At 40.1% G+C, this 15,871-nt stretch overlaps 1 protein-coding gene across 1 annotated transcript; it reads right to left on the reverse strand.

Annotated features, from left to right (window-relative positions):
• Window positions 1-343: 343 nt before the first annotated feature.
• On the reverse strand, window positions 344-1,853 carry LOC147445465 (glutathione S-transferase U20-like). The gene is made up of 2 exons (XM_086526036.1): window positions 1,542-1,853; window positions 344-721 (listed from the first exon to the last, which is right to left on the reverse strand). Exons 1-2 carry the CDS (start codon window positions 1,851-1,853, stop codon window positions 344-346), a joined length of 690 nt encoding a protein of 229 aa, XP_086382162.1.
• Between the last annotated feature and the right edge of the window lie 14,018 nt (window positions 1,854-15,871).

Genomic DNA, 15,871 nt, shown 5'->3' on the forward strand with positions numbered 1-15,871 from the left:
GGAATCTAAAATGATCAAATTATTAAAGATACGCTCCATCATGGTCTCACTACAATATATAATAGCTTTGTATTACAATAATGGCATGGAAAAGGAGCAATGCTTTTGATAACATAGTTTCTCATGTCATGGGTGATAACAATATTCCATATATGTGGTACCGAACTCATAACAACTTTTTATTGTAGACTATAATCAACTTTTGCGTTAGTTCATGCATTGATCTTTGAAAATACTCTAAGTTGGCAAAAAATAGTACATTTGTGATCGGGCCGGTTCATCAATATATGCATTCCCCATTCCTTCACTCCAAAAAGAGTAAGATTTTGTTCAAGCAAGATATTCATTCTGAAATACCATAATGTTTCTTCCTTAACTTACGAGCATTCTCAAGGACTTTTTGAGGTGGTGCAGTAGCAAGGCCTTCTTTCACACTCGGATGTTGGACCACCAGCTTAGCCCAGTCAAAGAGGTGTGGGTAAGTGCTCTCATCCAATGACTTAAAGTTTCCAAAAGTCTCAATGCTCTCAAACCAGCCCAGCCAAGAGGCCAAGGTGATGTCTACCAAGTTTATGTTCTCTCCTCCAAAATACGGTCCACCTCTAAAAACATCTGTCAAAGCTTTGTGGAGTGTTGCCATGCATTCGTTCGTAATCTTCCTACCTTGCTCCACCAATTCTCCCTCCGCATTTTCCCAAATAAGAACAAATGCTTCACGAATCTGCGTAGGATCAATCCTCACATAAACAACTCCTTTGGAGAATAACCATGCATAGCTCCAATGCATTCCCTCAACATACTCAATATCTAACAGTTACTACAATCCACAACCAACAATAAAATCATACATGCAATGTCAACATGACTAAAAGCTCCTTTTCTAAGGGGACACACAAAAACTTCAAAAGACCAAGCCTATCCAATGACCAATTGCCAGCCTAGCCTAGCCATTGAATACGAAGCATTTGTAGGCACTAGATCTACAATGGTTTGTTGCATGTCTGCATGCTTTCCTCTTCCATCCATTCCATTCCAAGCTCTAGTTTCATTGTCATCCCCATTCTCAAGCTCTATCCGTATGCTCTCCATATCCACCCCCCTTGAAAGTTTAGTTCTCTGTGCATCTCCTTCTCCACACTCAAGTCTCCATCTCATTTACCCTTCTCTGTAATCTCTCCTCCACATAAGCCACCTCCTTCATTGCTAGGGTAAATGGCTCTACAAGCTATTACAAATAAGCCACCCAAATTTTGGGTTACAAGGGGAGTATGATGAGAGCCAAGTATGATATTGCATGTAAACACTAACCCCAACAATAGTCCATTCTTCAGTTACAAAGCCAAGCTGCAATACAAAGATCTCGTCTAGCAAGCCCCTATGATCCTCTTACGACAGACCAGTAACTCGCATTGTTGCACTACTTGACATCCCGCACAAAAATGCGTCACGCAATCAATACAAGCACACTAGACATCAGGCATTGAAATATTCAAACTACTTGGGATCCTCTTCACAGCATGTACATTTGAGCAACAATCTACCTTTTTGTCAGCATAATCGGCCCAGAAGCGAATGAGGGCACGTTCGTAAGGATCCAGTGGAAGGAACCCCTTGTTGTCATGTGAAGGCCAGGTTTCATCCATGTACTGCAAAATGATAAGGGATTCACAGATGGGCTTGCCATTGTGGATGAGCACGGGCACCTTCTTATACACAGGGTTGAACTCTAAGAGCAGCGTGCTCTTCTTTTCCAATACGTCCTCCTCTTCATATTCATACTCAACACCCTTCTCTTTGAGGGCGATGAGACATGGGCTGTGCCAATTGCTGAGCACCTTCACCCTGGGAGACATGATCTCTCTCTCTCTCTCTCAGTGCTTCTGTCGATGCGGTCGGTCCCTCGCACAATACAAGATTCGAGCCTAGGACGTATCCTAACGCATGTGGAGAAGGGTCTTCAGTTGCAAAAGCAGATGCCACGTGGCAGTAGCGCTAGGGGAGGAGCAGCCCACAGAGAGAGAGAGAGAGAGAGAGAGAGAGAGAGAGAGACTTGAATGCCTTCAAACAATGGTCGAAAAAATCGAAGTTTAGTATAATCTCTCATACATATTTGGAGATTTACCGCTAAATTTTGCATTTGTGGGTGAGAAAATCGACAAAATTTAGAGAAGTTTAGTCTAAAAATCTTCAAATATAGTCAATTTACCTCTAATATTTCCCATATGCAGGTTTTCCAAGTTTTTGGAATAAAGTTTGTTTTCGAGCACTAACTTCAATGGTTGCCGCACATGCACCTTGAGTTTCCACTTGTTTTCTCCCTAGGAAGTTCCTACCTCATTAGGATTTCTCTCCTTTGTTTTTTCTCAAGTACTTGGAGGATTGCTTTTTCCAAGTACCAAACTTCAGGTCAAAATCAAGGGTGCTATATCTCTCTCTCTCTCTCTCTCTCTCTCTCTCTCTCTCTCTCTCTCTCTCTCTCTCTCTCTCTCTCTCTCTCTCTCTCTCTCTCTCTCTCTCTCTCTCTCTCTCTCTCTCTCTCTCTCTCTCTCTCTACGCTATCTTGCAATTGCACTTCCTAGCTTACACGTAGGGCGTGGTAGTGATGTGTGTGAACACACTTAGGACCGTCGGGGCAATTTTTCCCTCACTAGGAGGTTTTTTCCCCGTGCATTGTATATGCGCCCATCATTCTAGGGCTATCTTTTTTTTTTCCATTGCACACTAAGTAATACACTCTCTATTGTGTGCCTTGAGCTTCCTTCGTCTTCTCCAAACTGTGTGTGTTTTTGTGTAACCCTAATTCCAACAATTGGTATCAGAGCACGTTGCGTCCTCTCGGGCTTAGTCACCAGCAGCTCCAACACACGCTTGCTCACTTTCTCCGATTTTAGTGAGCATTGGCAAGAGTTCGCAAGTTGACAAAAATTTCGGGAAAGCTCGAAGTATTTTGTCCACTCAGATAGTCGTGTACTAGGAAATCAGGGCATACTTGGAGAAACCTCCAGTAGAGTATCCACTGAAGAAAGCGTGAATCAAGGAAATTCCTTGTACACTATCCTTGAAGAAGTCTCAGACACTTTCTCAGATTCAACATCTGAAATGTCTTCTTATTCGACTCACTCGGAAACCGAAACGACAATGCGCTATAAGCATAATCTCTCTTTTTATAAGACTAATCGCCATGGAGCTCAGGTTTACCTGGATCCTAACGAAGAGTATGCTATTCGCATTAATGACCATGGTATTGAGTTCGAAGAAGTGATTAGGGCAAACAAACAAGGAAAAACGTACATGGATAGAAATGGAACTCAGTATTTACAAGTCGAAAATCCTGTCGTGATAGACAAATGGAGGTTAGAAGTAAATACCATAATCCTAGATATGGCCGCCAAAGAAGGACCAACGACTTTAGAATTTGAGGGATACGATCAAGTTGATTTGAAGCCTTTGAAATGGCTTAGTATAGATAATCCTAGGATCGGAGTCTATTGTTGGGAGAATAGAAATGTAAAAGATCTTCTGTGGACTTTGCATGCCAAATCATGACAACTAACACTCATGAAGATCATCTATATCTTCAAGATCAAGGATAAGGAATCAGCAAACCTACCAACCTACCTGCGTAGGGATTGTTATAACAACAACTTTGTTATGATGAATCCTGAGGAGGTAGAACAAACCAAATACTAATGGTATTCAATACGGGATTGGATAATGGGCCAAGGACCAAAAACTATTCCAAGAGATGAACACCGTGAAAGATCTTCTGAGAGTAATGTTAAGAAACCAGAAACCACCTCATCACGAAGAAAACCCCAGGTGACACTAAGGCCAGTCCAGGGCTACATGAGTCACTATTTCCAACAGACTGGTTTGAGGGACTCGGAACAGGACCAAGTGCCAAGAGATCGGGAGTTGAACCAAATAGACGCGTCAAACCAGCTCAAGGATTTGTAGCTGCTGATTCCAAAACGGGGATCAAACACAACACGGTAGCTCAAATCTACAACTTTAAACAGAAACATGGTGAGTCTGTTAGGGAGTGTGCGACTCGAATGAAACAATACATTGCCAGATGCCCAGCGCTAGAGACACCTGCAGAAGAACGGCTAGTATCATTGTTTCTAGAGGGACTGCTAAACAAAGAACTTCATGCTATACTGTATAGCAAGAAGCATAAATCCCTAGAAGAGTGTGTGTCAGATTCTATTGACTTAGGAGACAATTGTGATATTTTCAACAAAGAGGATGTCCCTAAGGATAACCAAAGTGAGAAAACAGCATCCACTAAATCACCACAAGTGGGAACGGCTGCTGCAGCACCACTTTCAGCCATAGAAGACATGCTCAAAATTTGGAGCTCAAAATCTCAAAATTTCTTTATATCTATTGTTTTAAAGACTGAAAGCCTAACACTAGCACCATTCTTACCCTGTGCACTCAAATGAGCCCACACTTCCCTCAGAGTATCTAATTGATATGTATTTCAAGTCTATGATGTCAAAATTGCAAAAAGTTGGAAAAATTCACCAGTTGTAAATAATCACGATTATTTACTTTTGTTGCAAATTTTTGCTTGGACTTCATGATTTTGATCTTTACATGTTTTTATGCATTTATGCATGTTCAAAAATTGATTTGAAGCAAAATAAACTCAATTTTTCAGCAATTCAGATTGAAGGAATTTCATAGCGAATTTGCAGAAATTTTCTTGACATGATGAATAACATGCAAAAAGCACCTATGAGGGGACCAGGGCAAGGGATACCTCAACATGGACAACCAATTAGACCGTAAAAATGGTGTTTAATCAAGGTCGAATGGACCAACCATGAGACCAACGAATGCTACTACCGACCAAAGTATGATGGGAATGTTCAGTACGTGCCCATGAGGCCACAAGGACAATCCATGTACAGATACCAGCCTAACATGGCACCAGCTCAAAGGCCACCTATGGGTATGGAAATACCTCAACCCGTGTTGAGTCAATAGCCTCCATATCCAAGACATAATGCAGTGCCTCTAAAGTACATGCATTCAGAAGGAGTCGTAGATGAACAAGCACTAGTGTCTGTTACACCCTATGCTGAGCCTAGTCCATCTACAGTTATGGTAGAAGGAGATTGGTCCACCACCAATGGAAGAACCTGTGACTTATGCTCCACCAAAGCTTGCATCAATGTATTATGTAGCTAATCAAGGTGTTAGACCTCCTATGGTAAGATCCATGATTAAGCCAAGAACGGGAAACTGTCATAATTGTGGTGCCGATGATCGTTGGAAAAATGAATGCCCAGAGCCAAACAAGAACCTCAAACCAGTTGAATCTTATTGCATACAATGTTTCAAAAAGGGAGGACACTTCTCGGAAGATTGTCCTAAAAATTCTTTAAACAAGGGTAAAATAGTAGTAAACGTAGTCTAAGTGATACTTAGTAGCTCATCAGAGAGTGAACTGATTGTTCCAATCAAGGTAATCACTAGAGCCCAGGCCAAGAAAAAGAAACAGGACTCCTCTGATGATTTGTAAAATACGAAAGTTTCCTCTCAAAGAATCAAAAGGAGCAGAAGCAAAAGATATGAGACGAGAAAACAAAAACAACGGGTTGAAATCGAGGAGAAAGCAAAAAGGCTATTCCAAGAAAAGTTGAAAGAAACTAGAAGTGAAATCAAGGAAACAACCGTGACATTAGGAAAAGTTTGGACTCAAAAATGGGCCTTGTAAGAATTGTTGATGTGGCATAGCTTTCAAAAAGTGGGGATCGGTAAATTTTTTGCAAATAAGATCCAAACTTGTCGGAGGTTGGATATTTAGAATCTACTCTTCAAATGCTATCTATTGATATATAGCATGCATGTATCGGACATTGCCTTCATGTAGATCTAGAAAAAGGTGATTTTAGATTACCGTAACGGTAACAAAACCTGGCTGATTGAAAAAAATGGCATAACTTTCATAGAAGTCATCCAAACTTTTCGGACCTTGGCTCTTTAGAATCCATTTTTCAAGAACTTTCCAATGATAGGTCATATCATGGGGTTCTAAGCAATATTTAGAGGGGTCTACCGGGTTGCTTTCTTTTGTACAACTTTGATGATGTGGCACTCTTAAAAGGCCCAAAAATGAGTTCAAAATTTTCCTAATGAATCTGGAGGATCCATTCTGGTTGATAAAATTTTGAGCCTATTAATGCCGCCTTGGAATCCTACCAAGCAGGACTTAAATCAGGCCAAAACATGGAAAACAAATGGACAAACTATCATTCTCCAGACATGGAAGCAGCTAAGCTAGAAGCTTATCAAAATTTGGTAGGAATCACGCAAGAAATGCTTGAAAGTATCACCAAACCTGAAGAGCTTGTGGTAAGACACACTAAAGAAAAGCCAAAGTTGTGGTAGAATCCCACATTGAAACAGAAGAGCCAGAACTTATAGTGCCGGACAGCGAAGAGACCTTAGACGGAATTCCATTCGTAGAAGAAGACTGACTAGGACACTTATGGGAAAAAGTTACACAGATCAATGATGGGAGCATAACTCTGAAGTCAACTCCTATAGAGGAAGTTTGGTTAGACAATCTACCTCCTAATATGGATATGGACATACAATTCTTGTATGGGGATTGCGGATCTGAAGCTTCAGGGATGTCTAAACTATTAACCTTGAAAACATTACCCTCTTACTTGGGAGATAACGAAGATTAACCCATAGTGTGTAAGACCACTCAAGTCAAAAGAGCAGAACAAACCCTAGAAGTAGACAACATTTATTCAATCATGTCTACACCCATCCAATGCACTCTTACTTTGGGAGAGCTATTAAAACTCAAACCATATTTATGGAATGATCTACAGAAAACCATAGAGAAGGTGGGGATAACGGGGCTAGTCGCAAAAAAATTGGGAAGATTGAAAAACAAAATGGATAACAAAGAGATTTGATAAGTTCCAATGAACAAAGTCAGAGAATACTACGAAGGGGAAGAAGGAAAGATCACCCTTCTAGTGATATATAATGACATAGAAACCATGGCAATACTGGATAGTGGGACAGGCATATCCATAGCCATAAAAGCAGTATGGGAATACTGGGGACAGCAAGCCATTAGACAAACTCGAATGAAATTGCAATTGGCTGATGGACACATTGAAAGACCATTGGGACTGCTTGAAAAAGTGATAGTTAATTCCTGTGGGATTGAATATCAACACACTTTTTCCATAGTAGACTTTGGAAAAAAACTCAATTACAAAATCATATTGGGAAGACCTTTCATGTGACAGGTACAGCTTATCCAAGATTGGGAAAATAATGATCTGTCTTGAAGCAAGTGGGATCTATAACAAGAGTTAATCCAAAAGATTGCACGTATATAGATGTCATGATAACGCCCATACAAGAGTTTGATTCAGCCTCTTCGGCTGAAACTAAGCTTCCATCTTGGTTGAACAAAGACACTCCTATTTGGATGTGTGGAGCTTCAAAAAATGGGAGTTTAAAATGAGAAGATGTATTTTAGAAAGGGATTGCACAGACGAAGCTTATATACCTGAACCCTTCCCACAGCATTTGTTTGAGCCATTTGAGTGGACTCAAATTTTAGTGACAATGGATATATGTGTGAATACATCAATGCCTACTCAATTTTGCAATGAAGACGGCTATGATATAATTCCCATCCAAATGATTTCAACCCTCTACATTGAAGATGAAATTGAGGAAACCAAGGACTTAATGAAAGCTCAACAAGTCTTTTCAGACCTCTACTATGATGCAACAGATGAGTTAGAAGAACATTCAACTACCTCAGAAGATTCGGGGTCAGAAAAAGAACATGTGAGAGCTAAGCTACTCATGAAAGGAGGGGAGGGAAATTTTTTGACTTTCCTAACTAGAAACCGAAAAGACAAAAATAGTATAGGCGAAAAAGAGACACCAGAAACGTGAAAGCTAGACCTATGCCATCAGTCTCCAGTAGAACACAGTTTCTAATGCAGATAGATCCACATAATTGTGTCAAGGACAAAATCACTGAGAGATATACTTCAAATGAAAACCCAGAAATGTCAAAAAAAATCAAGAAAAACAAGGAAGGATACTTGAGCAAAGCCGAAAAAACAAAAAAGGAGTCAACCATGACACGAGTCGAGCGGAAAAAGAAGTTTCAAGAGTTGAAAAAAGCTCTAAAGGAGATATATACAACCGAAATGGAAACCATAGAAGAGGATGGTAAATATGTAATGAGTGTTCCATCCGATTACAAGAAATATACTCTCCAAGATCGAAAAATCATTGTCGAACAACCTATTAGAGAACTACAAAAATAGGGCGAGTCAAACGAAGGGCCTGAAAACGTGAAAAAGATAAATTTGGTTGAACCAGGAGTAGAGCCTAGGCCTACCTACATTGCAAATGACATAACAGACGAAGAAGAAGAGCTTTTGTTAAGCTTGCTAAAAGAATACCGAGATATATTCGCTTGGTCTTACAAGGATCTCAAGGGTGTTGATCCAGAAATCTGTCAATATATCATACCCATGAGAGATGATGCGAAACCAAGTAGACAAAGGACATACATATATAATGAAACATTTTCCAGGAAGATCAAAGAAGAGATTGAAAAACCAAAGGAAGCCAAATTCATTTATGAAATTGAACACACAGATTGGGTGTCTCCAATTGTGGTAGTACCCAAAAAGAATGGAAAATTACGAGTGTGTGTCAATCTCAAGAAAGTGAATGCAGCTACCAATAGAGACAAATTCCCTGTTCCAATCAATGAGCATGTGTTAGAACGAGTTGCAGGAAAAGAATCTTACAGCTTCTTAGATGGCTTTTCGGGATACAATCAACTTTTGGTTGACCCAAAAGATCAGCATAAAACTGCTTTTGCTACAGAATGGGGTATTTTTGCCTATCGGGTCATGCCTTTTGGGTTAACTAATGCTCCTGTCACCTTTCAAAGATTGATGAACCATGCTTTGAAAGAATATCTTAGGTAATTCTTGGATGATCTATGCGTACATTCATCAATCCGGGCTGATCATTTTGAACACCTCAAAAAGGTATTCAAAAAATGTAGACTTTATAGGATTTGCTTAAATCCTGAAAAGAGCACATTCATGGATAGACAAGGAAAAACTCTTGGGCATAGCTACTGACATGGATAAAATTCATGTTATTGCTAATTTGCCTAGACCAACAATAGTCAAGGGGGTTCAAGCCTTCATGGGACATTGAGGATATTATAGACGATTCATTTACATGTACGCTATAATTGCAAAACCCATGTATAGCTTGATTACACACTTTGAATGGATTGAGGCATGTAAGAATCCTTCATGAAGCTTAAGCAAGCTCTCACTTCAGCTCCAATATTGAAAGCACCAAGATTGGAATAAGATATTCCACATACATGTAGATGCTTCCAATTTTGCCATCGAGTGTATACTAGCTCAATCGGGAGACGGAAAATATTATTTTCCTATTTCTTATGCTAGCCGACAGTTGAACATGGCGAAAAAAAATTAAACCACCACCGAAAGAGAAGTATTAGGAATGATCTATGCCATAAAAAAGTATAGACATTACCTATTATCAAACAAATTTGTGTTCTTCGTGGACCACCAAGATTTATTGTACTTGGTCAACAAAACATGCAGCACAGGAAGAATAGTGAGATGGTTCATCATTCTTATGGAATTTGATTTCACTGTGGTTGAAAAAAAGAGCACCACTCATCAAAGAGCAAATCATTTATCTAGGATTGTTTCAGGGGAATCACCTAAGGGAGTAGATGATGGTCTACCATATGTATATTTGTTCTCCATGGAAATGATACCTCGATGGTCAAAAAATATGGTATCATTGATGACCATAGCTCAAGTAGATTCACAAATACCACTTCCTATTACAATCGGATTAATTGAGTAGTCAACTATGTATCAATTACTAGCTGGTAGGCTATACAAAAGAAACCAAGATGGAATATTTCCCTTATGCATTAATCTTGAAGAGAAAAAACAATACCTAAGTCATGCACATATTACCATAGTAGGACTTCACTTTGCGGAAGACCAAACTATGCAAAGGATCTTGAGACTTGGGAGTATTTTGGCCAACTATGAGAAGTGATGTTTGCTCTTTTGTAAAGGATTGTCCTCAATGTCAAAAACAGACACCCATACCTCATGTAACATTGTTTCAAATGTCGCATGTTCCTAAGTGGAGTAACTATCTAGTCACTTACTTATCAAGCCGAACATTTCCTGAGAATATGAGTAAATGCCGTCAAAGAGCAATTGAAACTCAAGCAAGAGACTATGCTCTTATTGGAAACCAATTGTATCGGAGAGTTAAGGACCAACATTTACGTCTCTATGCAAATGAAGACGAATATATTTCAATTATAGAACAAGCACATGTTGGATTAGCTGGAGGTCACTTTTCTAGTGAGACAACCACAAGAGAAATCTTAATGGTAGGCATATGGTGGCCAACACATTTTGTAGATGCCAAAGAGTATGTTCAAAGGTGTGATTCTTGTCAACGAGCACAAATGCCAACACGAGTAGATAGCATGCCCTTAAGACCAATGATGGGAGCTAGAGCTTTCACAAAATGGGGTATAGACTTTGTTGGGCCAATAATGCCACCTACTTATAGAACCCAAACTCAATATATCATTGTAGCTACGGATTATTTGACTAAGTGAGGCGAGGCTAAAGCAACTCAGAGGAATGATGCCAGAACCAACTAGAGCTTTCACAAAATGGGGTATAGACTTTGTTGGGCCAATACAGCCACCTACTTATAGAACCCAAGCTCAATATATCATTGTAGCTATGGATTACTTGACTAAGTGGGGAGATGCTAAAGCAACTAAAAAGAATGATGTCAGAACCACAGCCGCATTCTTATATGAGTATATGTTCACAAGATATGGACTTCCAATAGAAATTGTCAGTGATAGGGAAACTCGTTTCCTTAATGAGGTAATCAATTATCTGCTTCATGAATTTATTGTCATCCATAACAAATCAGCTCCCTATCACCCACAAGAAAATGGACAGGTTGAGCATATGAATAAGATTCTTAGCTCGGTATTGACTAAAGTGGTTAATTTAGGAAGGACAGACTGGGAAATGAATCTCCATGCTGCTCTATGGGCTTATCGAGTTTCATTCAAAACAGCTTTAAATACAATCCTCTCCACCCTATCGACAAGCAAATGCTACAAGTAGCACGCAAGGAGTCAGGCAAATTTGGGTACCGAAAGCACAGCTTAAGGACAAGTCGATTCAAATCTGGGTACCCAAAACATCATCGACAATACCAAAGACGGTTCCAATGGTCAAAACACAAAGACAAGCATCTCCGAGTAAGGAACCTAATACGAAATGAATTTGGAAGAAAAGGGAGCACTTATCTTCTCCGCAAATTGGAAAATCGATCAAGCAATGGAGAGTTAAGTCTCAAGAACCTCAACCACACCATTCTGACCAAGACAAACCAAGGTATAAATGGCGGGTAAAAGCTCGACAATAGTCAAAAGTGATATCAACAGCTCAGACAATCAGCGTGCTAAAGCATCTTGATGGCACAATCAAGAAAAGAGCACACAAGCTACAATATTTTATCTTTAGAAGACAGCATCAAAAAGCCTCGACATCAGAAACCCTTGAGTTAATTACTCAAGACCCAACTCTTGCACAATATAACGGTTTGAATTGCATTGACCTTCAAAGCATGGTAGAGCCAACCAAGGCTATACATAGACACAATTGTTCAACACATGCACACAGTCGTCCCAGAGTATGCCATCTAGGAGGGGTGGAAGGGCACTAAGTAATTAAGGGCAATGTTTAAAGAAGGAGGAAAAAGTTTGATGTTAACATGTGATTTGTTGAAAAATTACCTAAAAACGCCCTTATAATTCATCAACGGGGGAAATTTAACTGATGATATCTCCCCAATGAGTGTAAATAGTATATATACTATCAGAAAATCATCAAAAATAGTCATTTTTAGTTATTTTTCATCATTTTTCTTGATATTGAGACTTAGAAAAGGAGAAATCCAGCAAAAAACACTAAAGCTGTGTTTTTCAATGGAATTTCTTAATTATTGGATTTTCACTTTTCTTTTTTAGTGCATTTTGTTATTTTCTTTGATTTTTCAATAAACGGGTCAAAAATTATTAATAAATAGCAAAGGAACTCAGATGGAAAAAATGAAGACATGGTGGTGATCAGAAAGACAAGGCGGAAAAGCGCAAAAAATTTCAATGAAATCGAAAGATGGAAGGGGGAAGCCTAAATTAAGCAACCATACCTACTTTTGCAGAATTCTTGCCGAATGAGCTACAGGAATCCGACTGGGAAAATTTTTGAGTCTAACATAGATTTTACGGCCTAGTAGGACTAATGGGGGAATCTAGGGAAAAATGGTTCGGGAAGTCCGGGTATAGATATCCAAGGTAGGCTAAAATCACCTCATTTCCACTTTTTGCATTTGGAGAGAGAGCTTTCGACCCTCTTCGCGCGTATTTTCCGGAGTCCACAATCACATGTTTTCAGCGACGTCTCACATGAGACATGAGGGGTAAGTTCTTTACTCATCAATGATCCATTTTTTACGGCCAGTAGCTAGGCTAAATCCCTAGAAAAAATCTTAGAATCCGAGCAGTGCATGAAGCTTTATCTACGACCAAAAATCGACCATGGCGGCCTGTCAGCTCAACCAAATCGGATGAGATTTGAACTGTAGCATGCCCTAACATAATAGAACACTTCTATATCAACAGTTGACCATTCGGGAAGGGAAATGTATATGATTGGTTTCATAAAATCAATCAAGCCAAGCCCTTGAAAAACACAAAACGGCTCAAAGGCTACAAAGCGTTAAATTCGACATACAAGGTCAAATTGACTCCAAAGGGGCCAAAATTGGATGAGTTGCTTCACGACTATGTCGCGAACAAGTCCATAGTCTTAGAAGTGACTAACCAACTCTACAGGCCATGTAATCACAAAAATTAGAGATTTCAGAGTCGACAAAGCACAAAGTGATGCCGGCAAGACCAAACTTTACCAAATTCAATTTAGGAGTTGTTTTAACCTCTTGTAGCCTCTATGCACTAGTCGAGTCAGCTTTGTCCCATGGATTGACAATGTAATCGTGGTTCTCACTAAATCTGGAATAAGATAGGATAGTGAGGTTAGACACCAGCCCCACAGACGCCTTATGGCTGATTTGGGTGTTGGACGAGACATTGCCAACATCATCTACACTGGTGTTGCTGAGAGGAAAAACAGGTCACTGACGGAAATGGCACGATGTATGGTCAAAAGTCAAGCTTTGCCGCATTCTTTTTGGCTTGAGGCCATCATGTGTGCCACTTATGTACTTAACAGGTGTCCTACGAAAGCTTTGCAGTCTATTACTCCATATGAAGCATGGCATGATAGAAAGCCTTCTATTGAGCACATGCGTGTTTTTGGCTGCTTGGCATATGCTTTGGTGCCACAAGTGCAGCGCAGACAATTGGATGATAAGGCTGTCAAATGTATTTTTGTTGGTTATAGTGTTGAAAGCAAAGGTTACAGGTTGTATCATCCACAAACAAAACGTATTCTGGTTTCTCGGGATGTAGTGTTTGTGGAAGATTCTGTTCAGCCCTTGTTGTCATATACTAGAGACAGTACTGTAAGCTCACAAGACATTATGACACTTTGTTGCCTCTATTTGTGCGCTCCTTGCCGCACTGTCGAAGCAAGGGACTTGCCGATACACCGCGTGCGAGCCGCAGACGGCTCCAAGCACACAACAAGCCTAAACTAGCAAGCTCAAGAGAGCAAAGGGTGTGTCACTCACCGCTCTACGCTCGCCTTCGTGGTGGATTCCTCGCCGCGATGAAGAAGAAGCTGCAGTCGTGCCGCGCTCAACCGCTTCGCCGCCGTCGTGCCTTCGTAATGCTCGATCGCACACACACTCTCCCTCTCTCTCTCTCTCTCTCTCTCTCTCTCTCTCTCACACACACACACACACACACACACACACACACACAAGGAGGTGAAGAAGAAGAAGATGGAGATGGAGCAAGAGCACTCTTCTATTGCACAAATGAGAGAATGAGTGAATTTTAGGTTTAGTTGGCTTTTATATGAGCTCACCCCATTCACACTTGGGCGCCCATGCTTAGCCAACTAATCCCTTGAATGTCCCAGTTAGAGTGCGCCTCTCATCGGCGATCACTCTTACCCTTTTCCTATTGGTCCGACAAGCCAGGTACCTGACTCTACCAAATACATAATACACGTCCGTCGTAGGTGATGGGGTGTCCGTGAGCCGTGAGGGTTAACATGCCCCCCTTCCTGATGTAGATTCCGTCCTCGGAAGCTATTGAGTTGAAGCTGGTTCGTCGAGGTGGAAGAGCATTTGAGATGAATGTCCTTAGCCTTCTTCAGTCACTGCAAAATCCAACAACATTGGCATAGTAATTGCATTCTCTTAAAAAGCATATGCAGTTTTAGGTAGACACATTGATTGGTAAAAAAATTTCAAACAATTTGTTAGCAATGAACATTAAATTGCAATGTAATCAAATGCATAAACAGATGTAAAGGTAAAAAATTAAACAAGTCCGGGGTCGCTAATTTGACGATCGAAAGGCACTAGAGATCGAATATTAATACCATGGGTAAGCTTCTTAATTTTCTGTGGTCAATTAAGTTGTTTAATCGCGAGAGCTAAGTATTCATGTTCGAGGGCTGACTAGAGGCTATATCTAGAAGACCTTGTAGTTAAGCTACCATAAAAGGAATTTCTCATGAAATCATCGCCTGACTGATTACTTTTTCTTTGACCCCCCAAAGTCTTTTCACATTGATTCAATTTTGATGTGTGTGCTTATTGTGTATGCCTTGGGTTTTTTGCTTTTCAAGGAAAAGCGCCCACACTGGGAACCTCTAGGGCTCTAGTACCATAGGCGATACATGTGAGTGAAGTACCAATTTAAGCAGGGATTTCTCCTCCAGCTTAAAATTTTACATTGTGGCACTTTGATTTTTTGTTTGTTCATTTTCAACATTTTAATTTTGTAACTTTGGGGGGTCATATAACACTGTTACCCTCCCCAGGCTCATCACATTAGTAAACTCCCTTTATAATACTTAAGCTAAAGGTCAATAGGGTTAAGCCCACTAGAAAGCCCAAGTACATTTCATACAATGCTGCCTAAATCGGATTAAGAACCTAAGTAACCATTGCTTATTAGGAAGGCATTCCCCATGGTATTAAGAGAAGATTTCTAATATCTAGCTTGGTCAAACTAGCTTAGTCGGACTGCTTGATTTTTACACCTAAACAAGTGATTATGACAAAACACTACATTGAATTAAATGTTTGATACTAAGCCAATGCGCTGAATATTATGCTACCAATCACAATCAAAGCAGACAAAACATGGATGCAAAAAGATAAGGGCAATGCTAATGGACAAGAAACACCTGTTCGTGTCGATGGTCGCACTTGATTTGAAGTGTGAACGAGAGAAAGGTTCCATGAAGGTCCAAATCCTATCAATAGCAACACGCTCCTGTACACACTAGGAAACAAAAGGAATACCTCCAGGAGGCACATTAGTGGGAAAAGATAACTTCGCTAATCTCTCAACTCTAAAACAGAAACACTCCTATCGTACTAATCTTACCTACCTTCCATCACTCAAGTGATGAGGATCAAAGGTGTTTTATGGCATAGGTTTCTGTTTCACTGTACCAGATGTGACATGTGTAGGTCTGAGTCAATGTTTCGACTTTTAATGTGCATACTCGTTTGCTAATTGCTCTTGCTCTTTATTTTTTTG

The sequence above is a fragment of the Adiantum capillus-veneris genome, chromosome 12 (assembly GCF_014529385.1).
Source record: "Adiantum capillus-veneris isolate H3 chromosome 12, ASM1452938v2, whole genome shotgun sequence".
In the NCBI taxonomy this organism is placed as follows: Eukaryota; Viridiplantae; Streptophyta; class Polypodiopsida; order Polypodiales; family Pteridaceae; genus Adiantum; species Adiantum capillus-veneris.